Source organism: Schistosoma haematobium, chromosome 2 (genome assembly GCF_000699445.3).
Source record: "Schistosoma haematobium chromosome 2, whole genome shotgun sequence".
NCBI classification, from domain to species: domain Eukaryota; kingdom Metazoa; phylum Platyhelminthes; class Trematoda; order Strigeidida; family Schistosomatidae; genus Schistosoma; species Schistosoma haematobium.
The window spans coordinates 2,351,264-2,373,374 of NC_067197.1; the positions used below are offsets into that span (position 1 = coordinate 2,351,264).

The window sequence follows — 22,111 nt, forward strand, 5'->3', positions numbered from 1 at the left end:
ATTCAAGTGAGTGGTTGTCTTGTGACACAGTTGAATGTTTACCACAATGTATATCCTATCCACTTCCATCACTTCTTCCCGATTTATTCTTCGCTGGGATCTGGTTTGTTCTCTCCCATAGTAGGTTGTTGCTGATAGTGTCCTGGCAACGGATCCGAAATATTTTGTGTAGACAACTGTTAATAAACACTTGTATCTTCTGGATGATAGCTTTCGTAGTTCTCCAAGTTTCCGCCCCATACAGTAGAACTGTGTTGACATTTGTATTGAAAATTCTGACTTTGGTGTTGGTTGACAGATAGTTGTTTTGAGTTCCAGATGTTTTTCAATTGTAGATATGGTGCTCTTTCTTTTTCGATCCATGCCTTTAGATCTGCATCAGATCCACCGTGAATAGAGCAGAAACTTAGAGAACTTCGAAAGCCATCATCCAGTAGATGCAAATGTTTATTCACAGTTGTCTACGCAAAACACTTCGGATCCGTTGATTAAACACTATCAGAGGAGGAAGTAATCAGGAAGAAGTGCTGGAAGTGGATGGGATACATATTGAGGAAGGCACCAAATTGCGTCATAAGGCAAACCCTCAATTGGAATCCTCAGTGTCAAAGGAGAAGAGGAAGACCAAAGAACATATCACGCTGAGAAATAGAGACAGACATGAGAAAAAACGAATAACAAATAGATGGAACTACAAGGCAAGGGCCAGGATAGAGTGGGTCGGAAGTGCTGGTCGACGGCCTATACTCCATTAGGAGTAACAGGCGCAAGTATGTAAGTCATCTCCAATGAATATGAACTTATACTCTTACATGAGCAGGCTTATAAATGCAATTCCTTCAACTAAATCTGTTTCCGCCTAACCTCAGTCAACTATGTAAACAAAAACCACAATGAAAAACAGCACCAACACAACTTTCAATGTTTATTCTAAGAAATAATTATTTAATACAATGTATGACTGCATTGCAACTCCGCCTGAAGCACCTCTGTGGCTACTGCCCGTCCCAAGCTTAGATAAAGCAGGAGGGTTACGTATGGGGTGAGCGGCCCAATCCTGTAGAAAACTAACTCTCTAAAAAAACGCTAACCAGGAATGAAAATAATTCAAACCATTCAGAATCTGCCCTGGGAGTTAGAAAGTCTACATTTAGAAGAGTTATGACGCCTCATAGTGAAAGCCGAGTTCTTTTGGAAGTCATGAGGCTGATGCCTATCATGACAACCAGACTAAACAATAATTTAGACACATGCAATGCTCGTCAAATGTGGGAAACCGGGAAAGTCATCCACATTTCTTCAGAAATAAAAAGATATAACCTGGAGGTGCTTGGAATCAATGAAACACATTGAACACAGATTGGACAACAAACACTAACTTAAGGGGAGCTTTTGTTATACTCCACATACACAAGGAGTTGCATTAATGCTAGTTACTTCCACTTTGTTTTCTTTAGGTTTCTTTTCATAATTGTTAATGCATTTCTGTGTGTAGTAGCATTAAATAAATAGTTTTAAATCAAATAAAGTCCAGTTCTTACATAAAACTGTCTATTCAGTTTGTTATTTTAACACAATAAAAACATTTTTCTAATTATCAGTATAGGGGTTGTGGAGATTGTTAAGTTTTGAATGAGATCATGAACCGATTGATGTTAGACCACCATTGAAAACCTCGAAACACTGGACGGCCGTTTCGTCCTATTGTGGGACTCCTCAGCAGCGCGCATCCACGAACCCACTCACAGGATTCGAACCCAGTGCCTTCAGTCTCATTCATTTATTGAAAAACTTACTTTCACTTGACCACTAATCAGTGTTATTTGTGGATTATCTGGATCTTTTTTTATTTCATAAACTGTTAAAACTGGTGGATCAAGTATTGGCGGTGTAGGTAATGGGAATTTTCGATTGATTTCATCATCTTCAGGTACATCAGGTGGTGATGCAACATCTGTACAAGATAATTAAGATAGAAGAATATAAAACAGTGAAATATTCCATAGTTAACAATAAGAACCAGTAATGTCTAAAAGTGTGAAAATTGATCAGTCTCTTGTTGACATATGTGTATTCTGTTTGGATTGCCTCGATATTGCCCTAAGTCACAAGGATTATAAGCAAAGATGGATAATGGTTAGCAGTGGAATCCAGTTTGACGAGCGTTTCGTCCTATTTAGGACTCGTCATCATCTGGATGTACCTGCATCTCAGAATTAATAAATCCCGGAGTGAACATCAACTCTGAGATGCAGATACATCCAGCTGAAGACGAGTTCCAAATAGGACGAAACGCTCGTCAAACTAGATTCCACTGCTTAAAAGTAATGTTCTCATTTTTATAAAGTTACTGATAGAGAAATGAATAACTCACTTAAAACATAATTGTTGAATTGTAAAGTTTGTTTTGACAATCCTATTTTCATGTTATTTTAATCAAACTAAAGTGTTCTTCTCGCAGGCATTGTTATAGATAACCTATTCCATTTGATTACTGATAAGTATTTATCAATGATCTAACTAGAATTTAAGCCATATCAGCTTCTATCTATTCAGTACCTTTAAAAAGAACTGTCATTTTGTTTAATACAAGATCACTGATTAACTAATAACATAAACTGTGAATAGAAGTATTCAATGTTAATATTCACGTAAACTGTATCAAATTCATTTTAATCAGAGAGCATAACCACCATAGAAAACCTGGAAGACCTAGAAGCACGGGATGGCTGTTTCGTGCTGCTGAGGAGTCCGACCGTGGTTGCCACCTTGATGTGATTGTCAGGCTTGCCTATCGTGATGAACCAATAGAGCTATACTGGCTGGAACAGCTGTTCCTCAAAGTACTACTATGTCAGACAGGTTGGTTGAAGAACGGTAAGACTAAAAGCAACAAACCCAAGGTCCGAAGACGAAGTCGTATTACTGACTGTACAGAGGTGTGACGACAGTAAGGTGTTTACTTCAGACAACCATCATGACAGCGATTTTGCCTTCCCACAAGGAGCAGTGGGGTTACAAAGGTCGACCTTGAAAATGCACACCTTACCTTATCCCATGGATATCCATCTCCGGCGGTAAGGTCTCAACAAGTACGGAGCTAACACAAAAATTACTCATACAAAGGTCGTGTGTGACCGACCTCAGGCAGTTGTCCCTTGGGCACTGCGGTCACGCTTTCAGGTCACTAAGACCACCTCTAATCCAATTTCCTTTTCAGGCACCTCCAGAAGAACCCTTCCACGGTGTGACACAACCGGGAAAGGTTAACCGCCCTCATACCTCTAAAAGTACTCAAGACCACTGTATTCATAATCAACCTGCTGAGGAGTTGCATACTAGGACGAATCAGCCATTCTTTGCTTCCAGGTTTTTCATAGTCATCAAGCTTTAATTGACACATGGATTCAAACTATTTATAAGTAAAATAATTTCAATAACTTACTAGGATCAATAACTACAACATAAAATGTTTCTTTTACTTCAGTTCCAATTCCTTTTGCAATACATTTATATTCACCAGCATCTTCTGGTTTAGCAAATTTAATTTGTAATAAAGCTTCTGATTGATAAGTAGTCAAATTCTCTTTAGTATTATAATCATTAGGTTTAGTTAAATATTGTCGACTTATAATTGGTTGACTAGCATATTCATTATTTGGTGTAATCCATTCATGTGTTACTAGGCCACCACGATAGGATGTAACTTTACAAATTAAATTAATTGGTTCACGTAATTTGACAATAACACGACGTGATTTAGTATCGATGGTAACAGCTATAGTTTAGAAGAAGAAAAATAAACGAGAGAATACACAACAGCAATACAAAAAACGGTACCATTTGTAGCATATATCATGTTTTGTTCTCTGAACTGGTTGATTTGGTTTAGCTCAGAGAACAAAACGTCATCTAAATGATCCAAATGAGCAACAAATCTTGCTTGTTTTGATAAACGTTTTTATTGAGTTCAAATGATTTGCTTTAACAGTAAGTACTTCGTTACTATTTCAAGTATCTTGATAATGAAGTGAAGGAGAACACAAGTGTGGACAACCGAGTGATATTTAGCACAACATTACAGAGTTACGTGGTAAAATAGAAAAATTATACTTTAATACTTAATTTGTAAAGTGTTCAATCATTGTCTCGAACTTCATTGTTGATGCATTTCTATACTAATTGCTTTCTATTCCCGTTCTTCCTTTCTTGATCTTCTCAATCTTCTACTGCAAGACATTACATTTCTGACTCGCGTTATATGCTACTTATGTCAATATAAGTAGCACGCACCATAATAATACACGTCCATAATCATAAATTGCTCAAACTGTCATCTTTATTGATAAAATATTCAAAGAAGGGTATCATTATATTTTACTGAGAGTTTAGTGTATGATTAAGTTGGAAACAGATTAGAATAGCTAAATGATAAACAAAGTGACTCGGTTTAGGGATACTAGAGAATGTAAACCATGTGGATGATGATTCATGAAGTAATCGTTATTTATACCGGATGACTTGAAATCTCTATCAATGACAGAGATGTATTTATACAGTTTGTTCTTCGTAACCCATGGTTTTGTTCACTTTGTCCAAATTATGTTCTCTTAGTCTAACATTTTGAGTTGAATCGGTACTAATATATTTCTAATGACTCAATTTTCATCTGATTAGCTTTCATTATTTATCATTTATTTATTTGAACACATAGATATTGGTACGAAGGGTCATTGAATACATACGCACCACACGAGCCATTTGATTTGTTTGTGGGTTATGATACTACCCGGGTGCCAAAAACAAACCAGGTGGTTTTCTTAGTAGGTCACACTTGGAGCCTTCAACCTAAAGGTCTGATCTACAAGGCAGTGGAACAACGTTAGGAGTCCCATGGTAGCCTGTGACCAACAATTGATTCATACTCCATTTGTCCCCTTAGGATCCTGGAACCCGTGTGAACCATTGGTTTGAAATTAGGGCTTTCCAACTTCCCTAGGTGGGTCCTCTATATCCACCAACTCAGTTAAAGCAACGGACATTCACTTTTCGTTCTTTCAACACCCTGCCGTTAGAAGGCAGTGAGTAGGTCTTTCCTGTCAGTAGCAGTATACATGTGACCATGTGAAACCGTTTTGAGAAGTAGAGCTGACTCTCCTCACCCTCATTTCTGCCAAGGGATTAATGAGGACTAGACAATAATGATAATAGTCAATATAGATTTATGAATAAGAATAAGATGAACACTGGATCAACCATAATACCACAACACTAATTGATACACGTGTGAATCCCACATGATATAACAGTTTCTTAAACATTGCAGGTACACCACTAATGATAAATGCTTTCTAGGACAAAAACTAGGTTAAAAGTTTCGTATGAATTTTCTTCAAGCACTTAAGATCATTACATGATTAAAAGGATAAAGTGATCTGATTCTTTTTCCAACATTACAAATCAACTACACAGTGGCACTTTAATGTCATTCTCTAAAGTACGTGATGATGATGTTTTGGATGATGATGAAATTGTTTATTTGACCTGCGACTTGGACATAAGTGTCTAATCTGTTAACCAACATTACTGATGAGGAGTTCCATACTAAGAAGAAACTGCCATCAAGTGTTTCCACGTTTTCAATAAACGGTCTAACATTGATCAATTCATGATCTCAACGTAAACTTAACAATCTACATAACCTTATACTATTAATTATAATATGCTCACTAGTGACTAACTTCGAGTGGTCATTCGCTGGGTTCTAATCAGAAGCCATGACTAGTGGAGCTAATCTGTATCGAATGTGAGGCTTAATTCACTTCATATTGTTTTATTTGAATCTTCCCATTGATGTTTTTGGACTGAAATTGATCAGTCTCTTATTGGCATATGTGCATACTGTGCGTATGCCTCGATATTGCCTTAATTTACAAGCATTATAAGCAAAGATGGATAGTGGCTAGCAGTGGAATCCAGTTTGACGCGCGTTTCGTCCTGTTTGGGACTCGTCAGCTGGCTATCAGGACTCAGTAGCTAAGTGGATAACGCGATGGCGTTTGAAGCGAACGGTACTGAGTTCGAGTCCCAGAGTGAACATGAACTCTGAGATGCAGGTACATCCAGCTGACGAGTCCCGAACAGGACGAAACGCGCGTCCTGGATTCCACTGCTAGCCACTATCCATCTTTGCTTAGAATGTGAGGCTGTTACCTACGGTAAAGAATACTATTATTTATATTGTATTATATGTATTATGAACTAACCTTTTTGACATGTATCAAAACGTTTCCCACTGTATATATCATAAATATATTCACCTTCAGAACATCTTAGAAAGGAAATGAAATGAATTACATTATTACGTAATCATCAAGTTGGAAATTTCAAGAAAGAATCATATTACAATAGAATTCTGGAATAGAAAGATCATTCAGTCAAATACAAATATGATTTACATTTGATGATCATTGTTAATCTTGATGTTTAACCTTAATCCTTGAATACGGGCTGAATAAAATAGATAAGCTTAGGTTTAATGCTGTTTAACATTAATCAATAAAGCTTATCTGTAAAGATCACGTCGATAATCCTTTATATGAGATTCAATTCAGATTATTTATGAAGCAGATTAGTAACCATATTGAGATTTGATTCATATAATTGAATCAATAATGTTTACTACTACTCTGTGGAACAACTAATATCACATATCGATTACTTATGTATATAAATGTTCACCTTGGAAACTAAATTCCATATAAAAAGACATTTCAGAGAGGTCATCATCTAACTGAACTATACATTGGAACTGGGTTTTTTTTTATTGTCTATAGCCTTTTTATACATTGGATTTGATGATCAGAATCATTTGGACTGTTACCAGTTTCCATACTCTATTATAACTAATAATAAAATGTTAGTAGGAACTCATGACTGTTGTATTTCATAAATACAGAGATGCATAAATGACAACAGTAGCTGATAAATATTCCTAAGTCTTGAATGAACTAAAGATGAAACTATAGATTTCATCGTAAAGATCTTTAAGTAATTCACTTGTTTTGAGATCTAACGGTTCTGAATGTAATCTCAAATAGAGTATCCATTGAAGATTGTTAGGAAGTTGTATACTTGGTAAATAGAGTTGTCTACTGCTCCACGGTTTTTAGTGGTACTTAAAATGAAGTCAGTTCATAATGACTACCATCTGTATAAACAAAAGGAAGATTACATTGGTTGAAGTCACGAGTCAATTAAAGCTAGATCACCATGGAAAACCTGGAAGCACTGGACGGCCGTTTCGTCCTAGTATGGGACTCCTCAGCAGAAAAAAGATTAGTTTTTTTTTAAAGAAAACCTATTGGACTCGAAAAATATGACTGTCTTAACTAGTTATGTTTTATTACATTTATCTCAGTATAATTCACGTTTAAAACATTTTCAACAAAATCCTTTAACTTACTCTTTACATTTATCACCTAAACAACCTCCACATTGAACATCTTCACCAAGAGGTTCTAAACGAATAACCGTTTGTTTTGATAGATCAGTACAACCCTAAGAAATAAAGGTATAATTTAAGAATCTATACACTTGAAGATAGACATCTACAACGATAGATAATATTATTATTCAAATTCTATTACAGAGAAATCAGTACTGAAAATGTGGAAAGTTATCTAGGCTACTTGTTCCTGCCATCTTGATATCTCAACATGTTATCTGTTTCCTGGTTTGTTCTAACACATCATTAGGCCTATTAGTCTCATAACCTAGTCAGGAACGTTTGTGAAAAGATCACAACTTTTCGCTACAAAAGTTACAATTGCAGCCCTAAACAACAATGAGAAGATATAAGTAAACAATACCAAGTGAATTTGAACTTCACCCCATTGTACAAGAAGGTGTCTATTGAGACAAAAGAGTTCAATCAGAGACATCGTGATTGTTTGTAATATACATAGAATAGAATATACATGAATCAGATGTCGATTCCTAAACTGCTAACATCTAATTAGTGATCACTCAATACATTATCGTCTGGATAGATGAAGAAACAACAGAAAGAAAGTTGTTGAAATACTTTGCTCCAAGAATTCAATATTGTACCAAAAAAATATAATATTGAATGAAGCTAATAGTAATAACAACAGTCAGTCAGTCAGTAACAACGTAGAACTACGTACGTGCGTACATCAGTTCGAGTTACCGCAGCACATTAGCGCAGAGATGCAGTGGTCGATTCAAATCCCGTAGTGGTAGATATAGTAATCATTTAAAGCATAATCTTATTAAACAACACATCTTTAGCACGATAGTGGCTAGTAACGGAATCTATTTTCACGCGTGTTTTGTCCTATTTGGGACTCGTCGTCAGCTAGATGAACCTGTATCTCAGAGTTGGTGTCCATTCCAAGACTCGAACCCAGTATCATTCGCTTCAAACACCATCCTATTATCCACTTAGCTACTGAGTCCTAATAGATACCTTCTTGTACAATGGGGTGAAGTTTAAATTCATTTGGTATTGTTCGGCTTATATCTTCTCATTGTTGTTTAGGGCTGCTATTGATCAATCTCTTGTTGGTATATTCGTTGACATTTATTCGTCAGTATTTTAATAAAGAATGATTTAAACAAAATATCATGAATCCATTTCACTACGTTGGTTTCTCATCATCAGCTTAGTACACTCATGATCTTTCTCTACTACTATTATTGATAACATAGAATTCATTTTATATCAAACATGGAATATTTTATTCAGTCTTCTTCAAATTTACTTTAGATCCTCATTATATTACACCTATATACGCTTATACTGTTTTGTTTAGACTATAATTTATGGAGGACTTTTGAATGAGGCTAAATTTGACCTTGAGAGTGTTCACCTAATAACTAGCACCAAATGAACGTTATGAACTACTGTGAAGGATAATAATTATGATTTACAGTTAATGGTTATGGTTAGAGATTAGATTCCGGGATTTTATCACGAACTGACATCAGCTATAATACCAAAGCTCTATTTAGCCAAATGAATGGATGAATGCCGCGCCAAAATTCAACACCTGTTATCTTGCACCTGATTGGTTCGTTCATAAATTATAGTTTCGCCACTGTTTCCCTAATCAATCAACATAAGCCAAACAATAATATAGTTGAATTCTATTCAAGTAGTTGTCGATCAGGTAAAGATTAGTCGTGACTGAACAATAAGTGAAATTAGTCATCTTAACACATATACACACAATACAAGAGAGTGTATTGTAGATGTAAAGTGGTTTTCACTACCATTCAATTATAAGTTCACTTACTGACTACTTTGTAAACTCTCATTCTTATATAATCTAATTCTTGATGGTTGATTAGTTGATTCAGTCAAATATATCATGTAATCAAGCATATTGGAACTAATGATTCTATCATTTTTAAGCCAAATCTACTCCCTCTTTATCTATCGTATCATCCCCATTGTAGGATCAATCAAAGTCTATTCCTTATTTATCTGTCATATCATTCCCAATGTAGGATCAATCAATGTCTATTCAATATTTCACTATCATATCGTTCCCGATGTAGGATCAATGAACTCGATCTTTTCCCATGGTGACAAAAAGTAACCCAACAACAACAACAACAAAAAAGGATTATTTAGATTCATTTACTTCACAACTTGGTGATAATTCTCGTTCATTTAATGAATTTGATTGATTTGGACAATCACATATTTCAACTGGTGCTTTCACTAAACCTTGTTCATTAGCAAATAATTGACGTTCATTTGTTTTAATTGGTATACTAATTTGTATTGATAGACCAGATAATTTCATATCATTTAATGATTCACTATTTCCACTACTTGTTATAATACCAATATTTGTTGTTGTTACTAAGAATCTTAATAATTGATTTCTTGTTAAACTCATAGATGTATCATATAATGTTAATGGTGTACCTAAATGCCAACTACCTGGCCACCAATTTTCATGAAATTCTATTTCATAACGTTGGGTTGTTAAATTATATGTTGCTAATGTCCATAGACGTCCATAACGAGGTGACTATAAATGAAAAAAAGTATTTGAAAATCATTATATATCAATACAATATTCATTATAAATGGATATAACTTCTCCTCCTCCTTCACTTTCTGGAACCCCTCTGGAATTACTGTTGGCCTCAAGCCCAGATGAAGGAGGAGAAATTAATTCACTGAAAAAAAACGCTAACCAAGATTAACATAAGGTATTCTCCATACTTAAAAATCAATATGATAATCATTAAAAGAACTTCTGATGTATAAATCACTTATTATATATTTAGACATTAATACCGTTGAATGCCAGTCGGTTCAATGGTCTAGATGTTAAGAGTTCACACACGAGATCGATAGGTCCTGGGTTCGAATCATTCTGGTTTAGGATCGTAGATTCCCACTGCTGATGAGTTCTATACTAAGACGAAACGACCATCTAGAGTATCTAGGTATTCCATAGTGGTCTAGTGTCAATTAACTCATGAATTCAACTATTAAAAGTTATCAGTTTAGGGGTTAATAATTTATATTCTGAAAAATAATAATAATTACAGAATTCACGCCACTTTACAGACATGATCAATTTGATATAAATAATAGTAACGTTAGACGTGCAGAACAAACATGTGATAAAAGAAAGTTTTAAGTATACTAGTTCAGTAGTTGTTTAAGTAGTATATATATTACAGGGATCCAATGCATCAGCCGGGTTGTGGAGATTGTTAAGTTTTTTTATTGAGATCATGAGTCAGTTGAAGCTAGACTACCATTGAAAGCCTATAAGCACTGGATGGCCGTTTCGTCCTATTGTGGGACGACCCTGCACCCCGCGAGATTCGAACCCAGGGCCTTCAGTCTCGCGCGCGAACGCTTAACCTATTGGACCACTAAGCCGGCATCCAAGTTACTATAATATCTATAAAACACCTTTCTGATATTTTTTATTATCAAACATTTCAATGAACTCCAGCTATATTATTGAACACTTAAATATATAAACATGACAAATGTCAATATTCAGATTTATTATTCTGTTCAATGTGTCATAAGCTTATTTTTATTAATATTCAAACCATTTACTTAAACAAATAACATTTGAACTAGAATTCAGACATCTGAACTAAATAAGGACTTGACACACATGACATTGATCCCCACCCACTGGTCAATCAATTGTGATTACATCTCAGTCCTACAGCATGTCGGTCACGACCCGAATAGCTCAGTGGTAACGTCTCTGACTGCGAAGCTGGGTGACACGGGACCGAATCTGTCAGGGAGCACCAGTTCCCTCAATATTACAGGTACACCTTACTGACGAATGCCAAGTAGCACGAAACTCAGGTTCAGGGTTTCCTGTCGACTACCTCCAACCACCATGTGATCTCAATATATAGTGCCCGCAGTATCGAGTCACCTAGACTGGTGGCCACATTGCAACACGATCGATAGCATTCGATCTGCACTAATAATAAGGACTTGACACACATGACATTGGTCACCACCCAGTGATCAATCAATTGTGATATATTGAACATTTCACTTAATTGCTTAATACGTAAGAATTCATTAAATTTGATCTTAGTAATTATAATCACCAATTGATATCTGATAGAAAGTTGACAAAGATCAAGAAGTATTCAACAAGTATTGTGAATCCATTGTTCTAGAACTCTTTAAGATTGTTTATTATTGATCACATATAAGAATAAGCGTAGGAACTTTAAGTAGTACTTATATAATCTAATGATTCATACTTTATATTTCACTCCACACGTTATATAATACTTCTATTTAAGTTGATCATTCATAAGTAAGCGTGATTACTTACTTACTTACTTACGCCTGTTACGCCTCATGAAAGAGCATAGGCAGCTCACCAGCGTGATTACTGTTTTATTAATTGTACAATTCCATGATAAGTGAATTGTTATTAGTATCAGTCAATTATTACTATAGATTCATAACAGAAGTTATGTAAAACAGATTTCTTTTGCTGGTAGTCAGTTCTATGAGCAAAAAGGTTAGATTATTATCCTTAATGTATCAAATTAAACCATGATCTTGTTTCCACCAAGAAGTACCACAACAGGAAGAAATGGACGTCCAGTGCTTCCAGGTTTTCTATGGTGGTCTAGCTTCAATTGATTCATGATCTCAACTATTGAAATTTCTACAATCTTCACAAAACTCCTCCTGATACTAATCACATTTTTAGTGAAACAATTACTGTCAGCGTTATGACATATCCACGATACTGTTATATCTAGATGTTAAATTCTTAATATAACGCATACAACATGAGCACTCAAATGTTAGAAGCCTTCAAGTCATAAATGAGAAGATAGAAGACAAGTTAAAGGGATGCTATTCCAAAACAGTTTCAAAGACGGTACCATATTCTTAGGTGTTTAGTAAAAACGTAATCATCATTATAATCACCTAATCCACATACAGGGGGTTTTAACAATTGTCCAATAAGAAAGTTGCACGTAAAGATTCTGGAACTTTCTTCCAAAATATGATTGGATAGAATATCTTCGAATATTTCTGAGTTTCTTAGAGCTTCTTCAAGTTCATCTGTGTGCTGTCCTTACAGTTACTATTACTATTTGTTTTATTAATAATCTGATATACATGTTTATACTAAAATAAACGTACTATTTATAATGTTCTATGATGATAATGTTTAATCGACTTGGGCATAGAAATGTACTCATATCGATACAACATAAGGGAAGTCCCATTACCCGTAGTCTGGACTCATAAGGATCTAGGGGTGACAGTGAGTCATGATCTTAAGACGACGGCCCATTGCCGGGAGGTCGCAGCTAAGGGGTTTCGAACCCTCTGGGCTTTAAAACCGACATTCACTAAGTTTGATACTACCATGTTCAACACAGTATACACATCCTTAGTGAGAACTAAGCTTGAGAACTGTGTTCAGGCTGCAAGATCCTGTTTAAAAGATGACTCAGACATACTAGAAAAGGTACAGTGGGCAGCTACGCGTGCATTCCAGAACTCCGGGGTTTACCATATAAAGAGCGGCTTGAAAAACTGAACCTCTTCACTCTGTCCTATCGCAGACTAAGGGGAGATCTAATTTTGATGTACAGAATACTGAGAAATGATTTTGGACCTAAATTATTCTCTCTTTTTCCTCCCACTAGATCGGGACATCTCAGAGGACATAGCAGGCGAGTAGAAAAGCCAAGAACGAACAAAATACCCGTGGCATATTGGTTTTAACACCGAGTCATCAATACTTGGATTCTGCTGCCCGAAGCAGTGGTGTCCACACCTTCGATTGACAATTTCAAGAGGAGACTGGACACTCACAGAGGCATATTAGAAAAGGAATAACATAGGCCGTAGGCCTTCTGTGCTTACTACACAAATCTGAATCTGATATAGATATAAAATTCAGTATATCAGTAAAATAAGTACCCAAAAAAGGAGTGTTAATCACCTCAAGTTCTACAACAACACTTGCTTCACGTTGGGTTAATTCATTTGGATTCAATTTGATAGAATCAATTCTGAATGACATTTTACCTCCATACATATATTTCTAAAAATAGAAAAAAGAAGAAAGAAATTAAGCGGATATTGAACATAAGATTCTTATTAGAAGTGGTTTTGTGGAGATTCTAGAAATTTCACTGATTGAAATCATGAGTCAATTGAAGCTAGACCACCGTGGAAGTCCTGGAAACACTGGATAGTCGTTTCGTCCCAGTATGGGACTCCTCAGCAGTGCACATCCACGGCCTCGCCCCCTGTGAGATTCGAACCCAGGACCTACCGGTTTCGCGCGCGAGCACTTAACCACTAGGCCACAGAGCCGGTATCCAAGTTTTTTGCATTTTAAAAATGAATTATGAATGAATAAAGGTTTTGTGGAGATTGTAGTAATTTATTAATTGAATTTATGGGAAACCTGAAAGTACTAGATGGTCATTTGATCTTAGTATTGATTAAGCGTTTGAGTGCGAGATTGAAAGTCCTTAGTTTGAGTCCTTTTAGTGTGAGATCTTGGATGCGAACTACTGATGAGTCTCACATAAGGACAAAATGGTCATTAAGTGCTTTCGAATTTTTTTTTGATGATCTATTTTAGATAGATTCATGAATTCAACTATTAAAAATAATTATATTTGATGGAAATGTTAGACGCTTTGTACGTTATTACCATGATTATAAGCATCAAAGGCACAAATAATTTCCATGGTGGTCTAGCATCAATTGACTCATGATTTCAATCAAAAACTTAACAGCCTCCACAACACCTAAACTGATAATTACCATGTGCTCACTAGTGACTAGTTTCGTGGGAAAATTCTCGAAGTTCTGGTAAGAAGTCGTGACCAGTGGAGCTAATCCATGTCGAGTAGAAACAGGTATCTACCTCAGTACAATGAAAGATGGTCGCGCATTTTCGTGGATTGGTTGAGGTTAGACACTGGATGCTGGCTCAGTCGTCTAGTTGGTTAAGCGCCTGGCTCGAGACTGATAGGTCCTAGGTTTATGAAATAAAAAAAGATCCAGATAATCCACAAATAACACTGATTAGTGGTCAAGTGAAAGTAAGTTTTTCAATAAATCAATGAAACTGAAGGCACTGGGTTTGAATCCTGCGAGCGGGATCGTGGATGCGCACTGCTGAGGAGTCCCATACTAGGACGAGACGGCAGTCCAGTGCTTCCAGGTTTTCCATGGTAATCTAGCTTCAATTGACTCATGATTTCAATCAAAAACGTAACAACCTTTACAACATCTAAATTGAAAATTATTTATCATTGTCCATATTGACTTACATAAATAGCTACATCATTTTGTGTTAGAGATGATGGTTTAGGTGGAATTAGATTAATACCAAAATGAATTATTCCTTTATTATTTAATGGATATTTAACATAAAAATTATCTAATTCACGTTGAATACGTCGATCTCCATCTGGTGTATATTCATTACGTTGTAATCCACCGAGATCGGTTCTTTGACCAAGCCAAACATTAAAACCGAAACCAGCGGAATCCTCCTTGTAATGATATAAATAAATCAATAATTAAATATTGTAAATAAAGGAAACAAACAAATAATGATGTATCAATGGATTGGTTCATCGAACTATCTAGCTTGAAAGAATAAAACTCAATCAAAATCATTCAACTAAGATACAAATCTACTCTACCATCTCATGAAAGGTTACTCATCAATTACTGAGATATACTTGTAATATATCCGTTTATCAATTAAGGGACTAGTATACTGAGCGGCAGTTCGTTCTGTCTTACTTTATGGCTGCGAAGCAAGGCCATTAAGAGTAGAAGATATTCGTAAGCTACTAGTATTTGACCACAAATTCCTTAGAGATATTGCTCGAATCTACCGGGTAAATAATAGTGAAGTTAAACTCAGGGTATTAGGGAATGATGGTAAATCAATTGATGAGCTTGTAAATCTTCATCGACTGAGATGGTTAGGACACGTGTTACATATGCCCGAACACCGATTATCACAACGCACAATACTGACTAGTGTTGATAGTTGGAAGAAAGTTAGGGTTGGCCAAACCGAAACCTGACATCAGTCCTTGAAGTCACTAACATCTGCTCTGAGTCATATTGGTAGATACAGACCATTTGGTTCGAGTCCTTGTGAATCTCGTAACCAATGGTTGGGGACTGTTGATGACGTGACTCAGAATCGATCAGAATTGCGTCTTTCTTTAAACTGTGAGATTAAAATTGATTTATATCTTTCGTTCCTTACAGAAACAAATATAATATCTGTCTATCTATCTATCTATCTATCTATAGAAAATACTATACCGTTGTTATATTCCAGAAATAATGTTCATCTGATAAACGACATGATGATGTTTTCCCAGAACAATAACATTGTAAACATTGTCCCATATAATTGAAATAGCCTTCTTCACATTCATCACATTTTACACCAGTGTATCCAGTCTGATTTTAAAAGAAATAGAAAAGAATTAATGTATTAATGTTAAGAGAAAAGGGATTTTTCTATTACATCATATAATCCTCAATTATATTCTAATGAATATCACTTGAAATTGGATAGGACATACATTACGAAAATGATCAAACTGCATCACGAAGCAAATGCTAACTTAGAATCCTGAATGGAAACGGAAAAGAAGTAGGCCAAAGGACATACTACGTCGAGAATTGGAAGCAGACATTGAAAAGAATGGATAGCAACTGGAAAGGATTGCTTAGGACAGGATTGGATGAAGGGTGCTGGTGGGCGGCTTATTCTCCTCAACGAGAGGTAATATGTGTAAGTACAAAAAGATAACACTTTGATTGAAGCCATTCCTGTTTTAATTCACATAACATCATGATACCCTAGTGAACCAATTACCATTTAATATGACTCAATATTGATATGTTAATGATGTATTGAACGGACATTGATTTGTGTCAAATATTTGCTCTGTAGTTGTTGAAGTCAAGAATATCAAGTCTTGTCGTAATTATAATGATCTTAGACCAATGTTTATGAATTCCTGGGTCCTGAGTTCTACTCCCATGAGCGAGATCGTAGATGCGCACTGCTAAGAAGTCCTACAATAGGATGAAACGACCGTTCATTGCTTTCAGGTTTTCAATGGTGATCTAACATCAATCGGTTCATGATCTCAATGTAGAATAATAATCTCTATAACTCCATACTGAATCTACTCAGTTGATCTTCTGTTCCAGCATGAAACTTAATCGACAAATTGCAACTATGATGTGTATGTAGTTAATTTTATACATTCATATTCTTTAAATTATAATACAAAGAATGTATGGTACATTTAGTCCGTCAGTGATTACACAATTAAACTAAATTCGATTAAAAATCTTAATGGATTGCATAACACTCCTCAATCTGAATGCTTTAAAAGATGAATAATAATTAAATACAGTATGACGTAATAAATAGAGCTACAACATCCCATGACTGAAAGTTTATTGACATAGTACCAAATGACAAGTAGCTAAAATAAACATGCTCCTCCACGAGGGGTAACAGCCTTAAGTACGTAAGTAAGTAAGGAAGGAAGGAAGGAAAGAATGAAGGAGGAAAGGAAGGAAGGAAGGAAGGATGTATGTATGTATTTACGTAATATACCACACTTTTACATTAGTTTTGTGCATGTTTTCAAAATAATTTCAAGTATTTCTAATGGAATAATTCGAATTTATAAGTGTCCATAGCAAGGTTGAACTTGATAGTTTCAAATAAATTAGCCACTCTGAAGAAGTGGCTGACATTAAGTGACGAAACTTCAGAAGTGCTCATTGAGAACAATCTGTGTAGAAGTTTATTTAATTGATTGAATCCAACCGATGTGTTATGCGACAAGTTTATTTGTTTTTCAGTCATCAGTTTTTCATCCATCTGATATTAATCAACATATGGTCACTAGTGACTGGCTTCAAGAGGCATATCCTGAAGTTCTAGTGAGAACCAGTGACCAGTGGAGTTCAACCAGGTCTGTTGTGAGATAGTAACTCACTGAAGACAATGGTGAATGTGTCGCTCAATTTCGTGGATTAGTTGAAGTTAGACATTAACACTGTTGGATGACGGCCTGTTCAGTGGTCTAGTGGTTAAGTGCTCACGCGCGGGAAACCAGTAGGTCCGGGATTCGAATCACGCAGGGGGCGAGGTCGTGGATGAGCATTGCTGGGGAGTCCCACAATAAGAGGAGATGGCCGTCGAGTGCTTCCAGGTTTTCCATGGTGGTCTAGCTTCAACTGACTCATGATCTTAACCATTGAAATTACTATAATATCCACAAAAACCCATCTGATATTAAACAAAATAGTTAAAAACTTGATGATGATAATAATAGTATTGAAGTATTCTAATTTATATTAACAGAAGGGGTTTTGTAGAGATTTTGGTAATTCCAATAGTTGAAATTATGAGTCAGTTTAAGCTAGACCACTATGGAAGACCTAAAAGAACTAGATGGCGGTTTCGTCCTAGTCTGGGACTCCTCAGCACAAAGGTCAGCGAAGGGATCTCTTTTGAACCTGTTCAATCGTATATATTTATACGTTTTTGTTTGTTAAAGTACTAATTCCGTGAGGAAATGTGAACAAACAATAACCAAGATGACGTAATAGAAAGATTACAGTACTAGATTACGTAATATGAATATTAAAAATAGATTTAGTGAATGTAATAAAATGATTACGATCATTACAATAATTGAAGGTCATTAAAGGTCATAGATGTGTAAAAACAAATAAGGTGATAAGTAAATAGGAATAAAATAATGAGAATATAAGACATAAGTAAAGGGGAATGCAGTAATAACAATAATTAAGGTCAAGGCAACGATAACGGTAGAACGTACTTCTTTTGTACGTATAGTTCTGGTTTGAACTCATGGATAGTAAGAGCTTCGACTATTTTACTAGGAGTTGGATACAAAGAAATCTCAATAGATTTGAACGAATCATATATACAACCTTAAAATCAGATTGTGGATCTGTAGAATGATTACAGTCGATTAAGTGTTCAAGTATAGAACTCCTAACTGCTTTCCATTCACCCAAACTGGAACATGTTCTCGTATCCGAGTTGAAAGCGAACGCTAGCTACGGCCAATGTATCTTGCTCCATAAGAGCAGATGAACTAGTAGATGCACAAGGAGGTGACCAGATGTGGAAGCTTATCTTTTATGGATACAGAAAATAATTTCCTACCACTGAAGGTTATTCGCAGTTTTGTTGCATTAAATGCTGTTTTAATTGCTGTCGTTAGGCGATTTTTGATTACGTCAGATGTTCAATCCTCTTTAAATTGTAGACTTATAAAGAGGTTTTTCTTTGAGAAGAAACAACTAGATTTCCTGTCGCAACTAGTTCTATTCATATTCTTCTCTATGAAACAGTCTGGGTAACTATTTTCCGTCGAGGTTTTCCTGAGGAATACGAGTTCTTCGTTAATGCATTCCGTACTACATATCCGATGTATTCGATGACAAAGAGTGAGTGAGATTTTTTTCTGCTTAAAGCAACCCAGCTATAGAATTTGGTTAGCGGGCCATTCCATGTTTGTATTCTAAAAATAAATCTTTTTAATGAACCATTGCTCCTTATCATCAGACGCACATAGAGAAAAGATATTGATCGATCTCTCTCACTTTCTAACGTGAAGTCTATAGACGAGTTTCATGTGTTGAAGGTGTAAAATATCCTCTAATTCGATATTATCATCACAAACGACAAACATGTCGTCCATGTATCTTACGTACAGATGAAATTGACTAAGCATTGAAATGAATTGGTCGTTTTCCAGTTTTACCATTGAGATCCCATCTGTTCAGGTTTCATACATCTCAAAAAAAAAACAACTAATCAAATACAGATCTCAATAACAAGAATAGTAAAAACCTTCATCAATATAACTATAGTATTCTTTTCTAAGATAACTTACTTTACATTGACAATCTCCATTATCTGATGTTAATTGAGTTCCATGATAATGACAATCAATTGGTTGTGGTTTAGTATCACATTTTGCATCAACTGGTAATTCCTCACCATTATCTATTGCTAATTGACAACGATCACAATTAGGATTTATTAATTTATTATCTTCACTTATTCGACATTTACAAAAATAATCATCATCACCTTGTGGATTAAAGTGACATGTCTTGACAACACTAAAAGTAGAATCAAATAAAAGAATCAATAATGAAAAGGTGTTTTATAGTTGAATTCATGAGTGAATTAAAGCTAGAAAATCATAGAGAACCTGGAAGCACTGGATAGTCGTTTCGTCCCACTATGAGACTCCTCAATAGTGTGCATCCACGATCCTGCCTCACGAGATTCGAACTCAGGACCTTTCAGTCTCGTGCGCCAGCGCTTAACCAGTTGACTATATTTTTAATCAATATTATACTGAGTTTATTCGTCAGTTATTACATTCATTGTCAGATCATAATGGTTGAAACACTGATGATTTAAATGGAGATAAACTGGTCTAAATTGTCATGAGCCCAACCTAAAGATAGTTTATATCACTAATTAGATAAACAATGAAGAAAAGAAAAGTGGATAGATGTTTTCTCCTCTGATTTTGGAATTCTTTCGTCTTCAATTATAGGGATAGTAGGTTAGTGGAACTGTGTTAATCCTTACAGATTGTTTTCCAGTGAATGTCTAGCTTCACTTTGAAAATGTTCACTGATGGAGCTGATACCACTTGTTCGGGTAAGGCGTTCCAGTCATTGACCATTCAATGAGAAAAAACTAAACCCACTATAAATGAATTAGATAGCGGTTTTTCAACCTTCTTGCCATGGCGTCGAAGATTATTAGTGCTGGAGGGAGCAAAAAGACACGACGTATTAACAGCCAACTCGTAATTAAAGATACGGAGTGCGTCCTACGATACAACAAGAGGCAAAGGTTTAGGTGTTTTAAGCGCTCGTCTTAAGGGAGTTTGGAAAGACTCTTCACTAATTTTTTTTCCTACACACTGAACACGCTCAAGCGAGTTAGTATCCTTAATTGAATATGAGTCAGCTACCTGGATACAGTACTATAAGTATGGCCTTACGTTGGTGGTCTGTAAAACTCGGAACATTTCCGCGTCAAAGCATTTGAATGTTCAGCGAAGTGACAATAGCGTACGAAACCCTTTGGCAGCTTCAGCGTTGAATCGCGTAGTTGTTTTCAAGTCGAAACTTACCACATGCATGGAAGAGATTTACCGCCGATAGTATACTGGTAACTGTTACTGTATCCGATATGCATAGGTAAAATCTTTCTAGAATTAGTTTCTAAGCCCTAACATTGAGACCATCTAATTAATTCGTCTAGGTCAGCTTGAAGAGCCGAATAATAATCACTAGCGACTAGCTTCTAGAAGTAATTATGGGAGTTCTAGAGAGAAGTCGTGACCAATGGAGTTCATCTGTATCGGGTGTGAGACAGTTACTCACTGAAGACAATGGAGGATGGTTGAGAAATATTGTGAATTGGTTTAGGTCAAACACTAACACCTCTAAATGCTGGCTTAGTGTTCCACAGGTTAAGCGTTTGTGCGCAAGACCGAATGTCCTAGATCCAAGTCCCACTTGTGGGGTCGTGGTTACGCACCTTTGAGAAGTCCCATACCAGGACGAAACGGCTGTTCATTGCTTCCAGATTTCCAGTGATGGTCTAACATAGATCGGTTCACGATCTCAATTAAATTGTACTAGAAGTATGATAATTGTTCAACTATGACTTAAGAGAATGATTGTACGGTATTATGAATTGACTGAATTTTGATTTGTAAACCATTTTGTGTCAGCAGCATAGCTCAGTGTTAACATCTCTGACTGTGAAGCTGGATGACACAGCATCAATTTCATCAGGGAGCATCAAGTCCTTCACGACTACAGTAGCATGAAACCTAGGTCCTATATTTCCTGATGACAACTTCTAAACACCATCTTATGAATATATAACATAAGGAGAAATACTGATTACATAATCCTTTTTCTAATTATTTGAAAATTGTAAACATGTGGTATCCGAATTATTCAACATCTGTTAGTAAAATCCCTATTAAAATTACCCACTTATAACTACTTAGGGATAAAATTATTAGTTTCTAAGTTAATTTAATTTTGAATTTATATCCATGTACATAAACATCTTCAATAACTGTATATACATACGACGAAATTAGTAGGAGATGAGGGGGAGGGAGTCAGTTCATTTACAGACACATTAAAACACAGTAACTTATCACCTAAGTCCCTCCCCTTACATAAACATTGTTTGTTGCTAGCCTACATATTAAAAAAAGAGATACAGTTTAAAAATAGTTTCTCATCATTTCCTTTTTATGAAAATTGATTTTAATTATTAAATAAATATGGGAAAGAAATCATGGAATTGTTTTACCCCATTGTATTTCCCATATGGAAATAATAAGACAGAATTCCATTCACTTGGTGTTGTTTTTGTTTTTACCCTGTTTCTTCCCATTGTTATTTAGAACTGTACTTTATCATTCTCTTGTT

At 35.6% G+C, this 22,111-nt stretch overlaps 1 protein-coding gene across 1 annotated transcript in view; it reads right to left on the reverse strand.

The window, feature by feature from the left end:
* MS3_00006024 (uncharacterized protein) overlaps positions 1-22,111 on the reverse strand; it is a 256,723-nt gene that overhangs the window by 177,884 nt on the left and 56,728 nt on the right. Inside the window, exons 18-26 of the mRNA XM_051214123.1 lie at positions 19,522-19,753; positions 15,881-16,021; positions 14,863-15,087; positions 13,515-13,616; positions 9,672-10,067; positions 7,466-7,560; positions 6,267-6,331; positions 3,446-3,778; positions 1,797-1,954 (exon numbers count right to left, since the gene is read on the reverse strand). Of these exons, the coding sequence (XP_051067251.1) occupies positions 1,797-1,954; positions 3,446-3,778; positions 6,267-6,331; positions 7,466-7,560; positions 9,672-10,067; positions 13,515-13,616; positions 14,863-15,087; positions 15,881-16,021; positions 19,522-19,753 (1,747 nt within the window). The remainder of the gene's footprint in view (positions 1-1,796; positions 1,955-3,445; positions 3,779-6,266; positions 6,332-7,465; positions 7,561-9,671; positions 10,068-13,514; positions 13,617-14,862; positions 15,088-15,880; positions 16,022-19,521; positions 19,754-22,111) is intronic.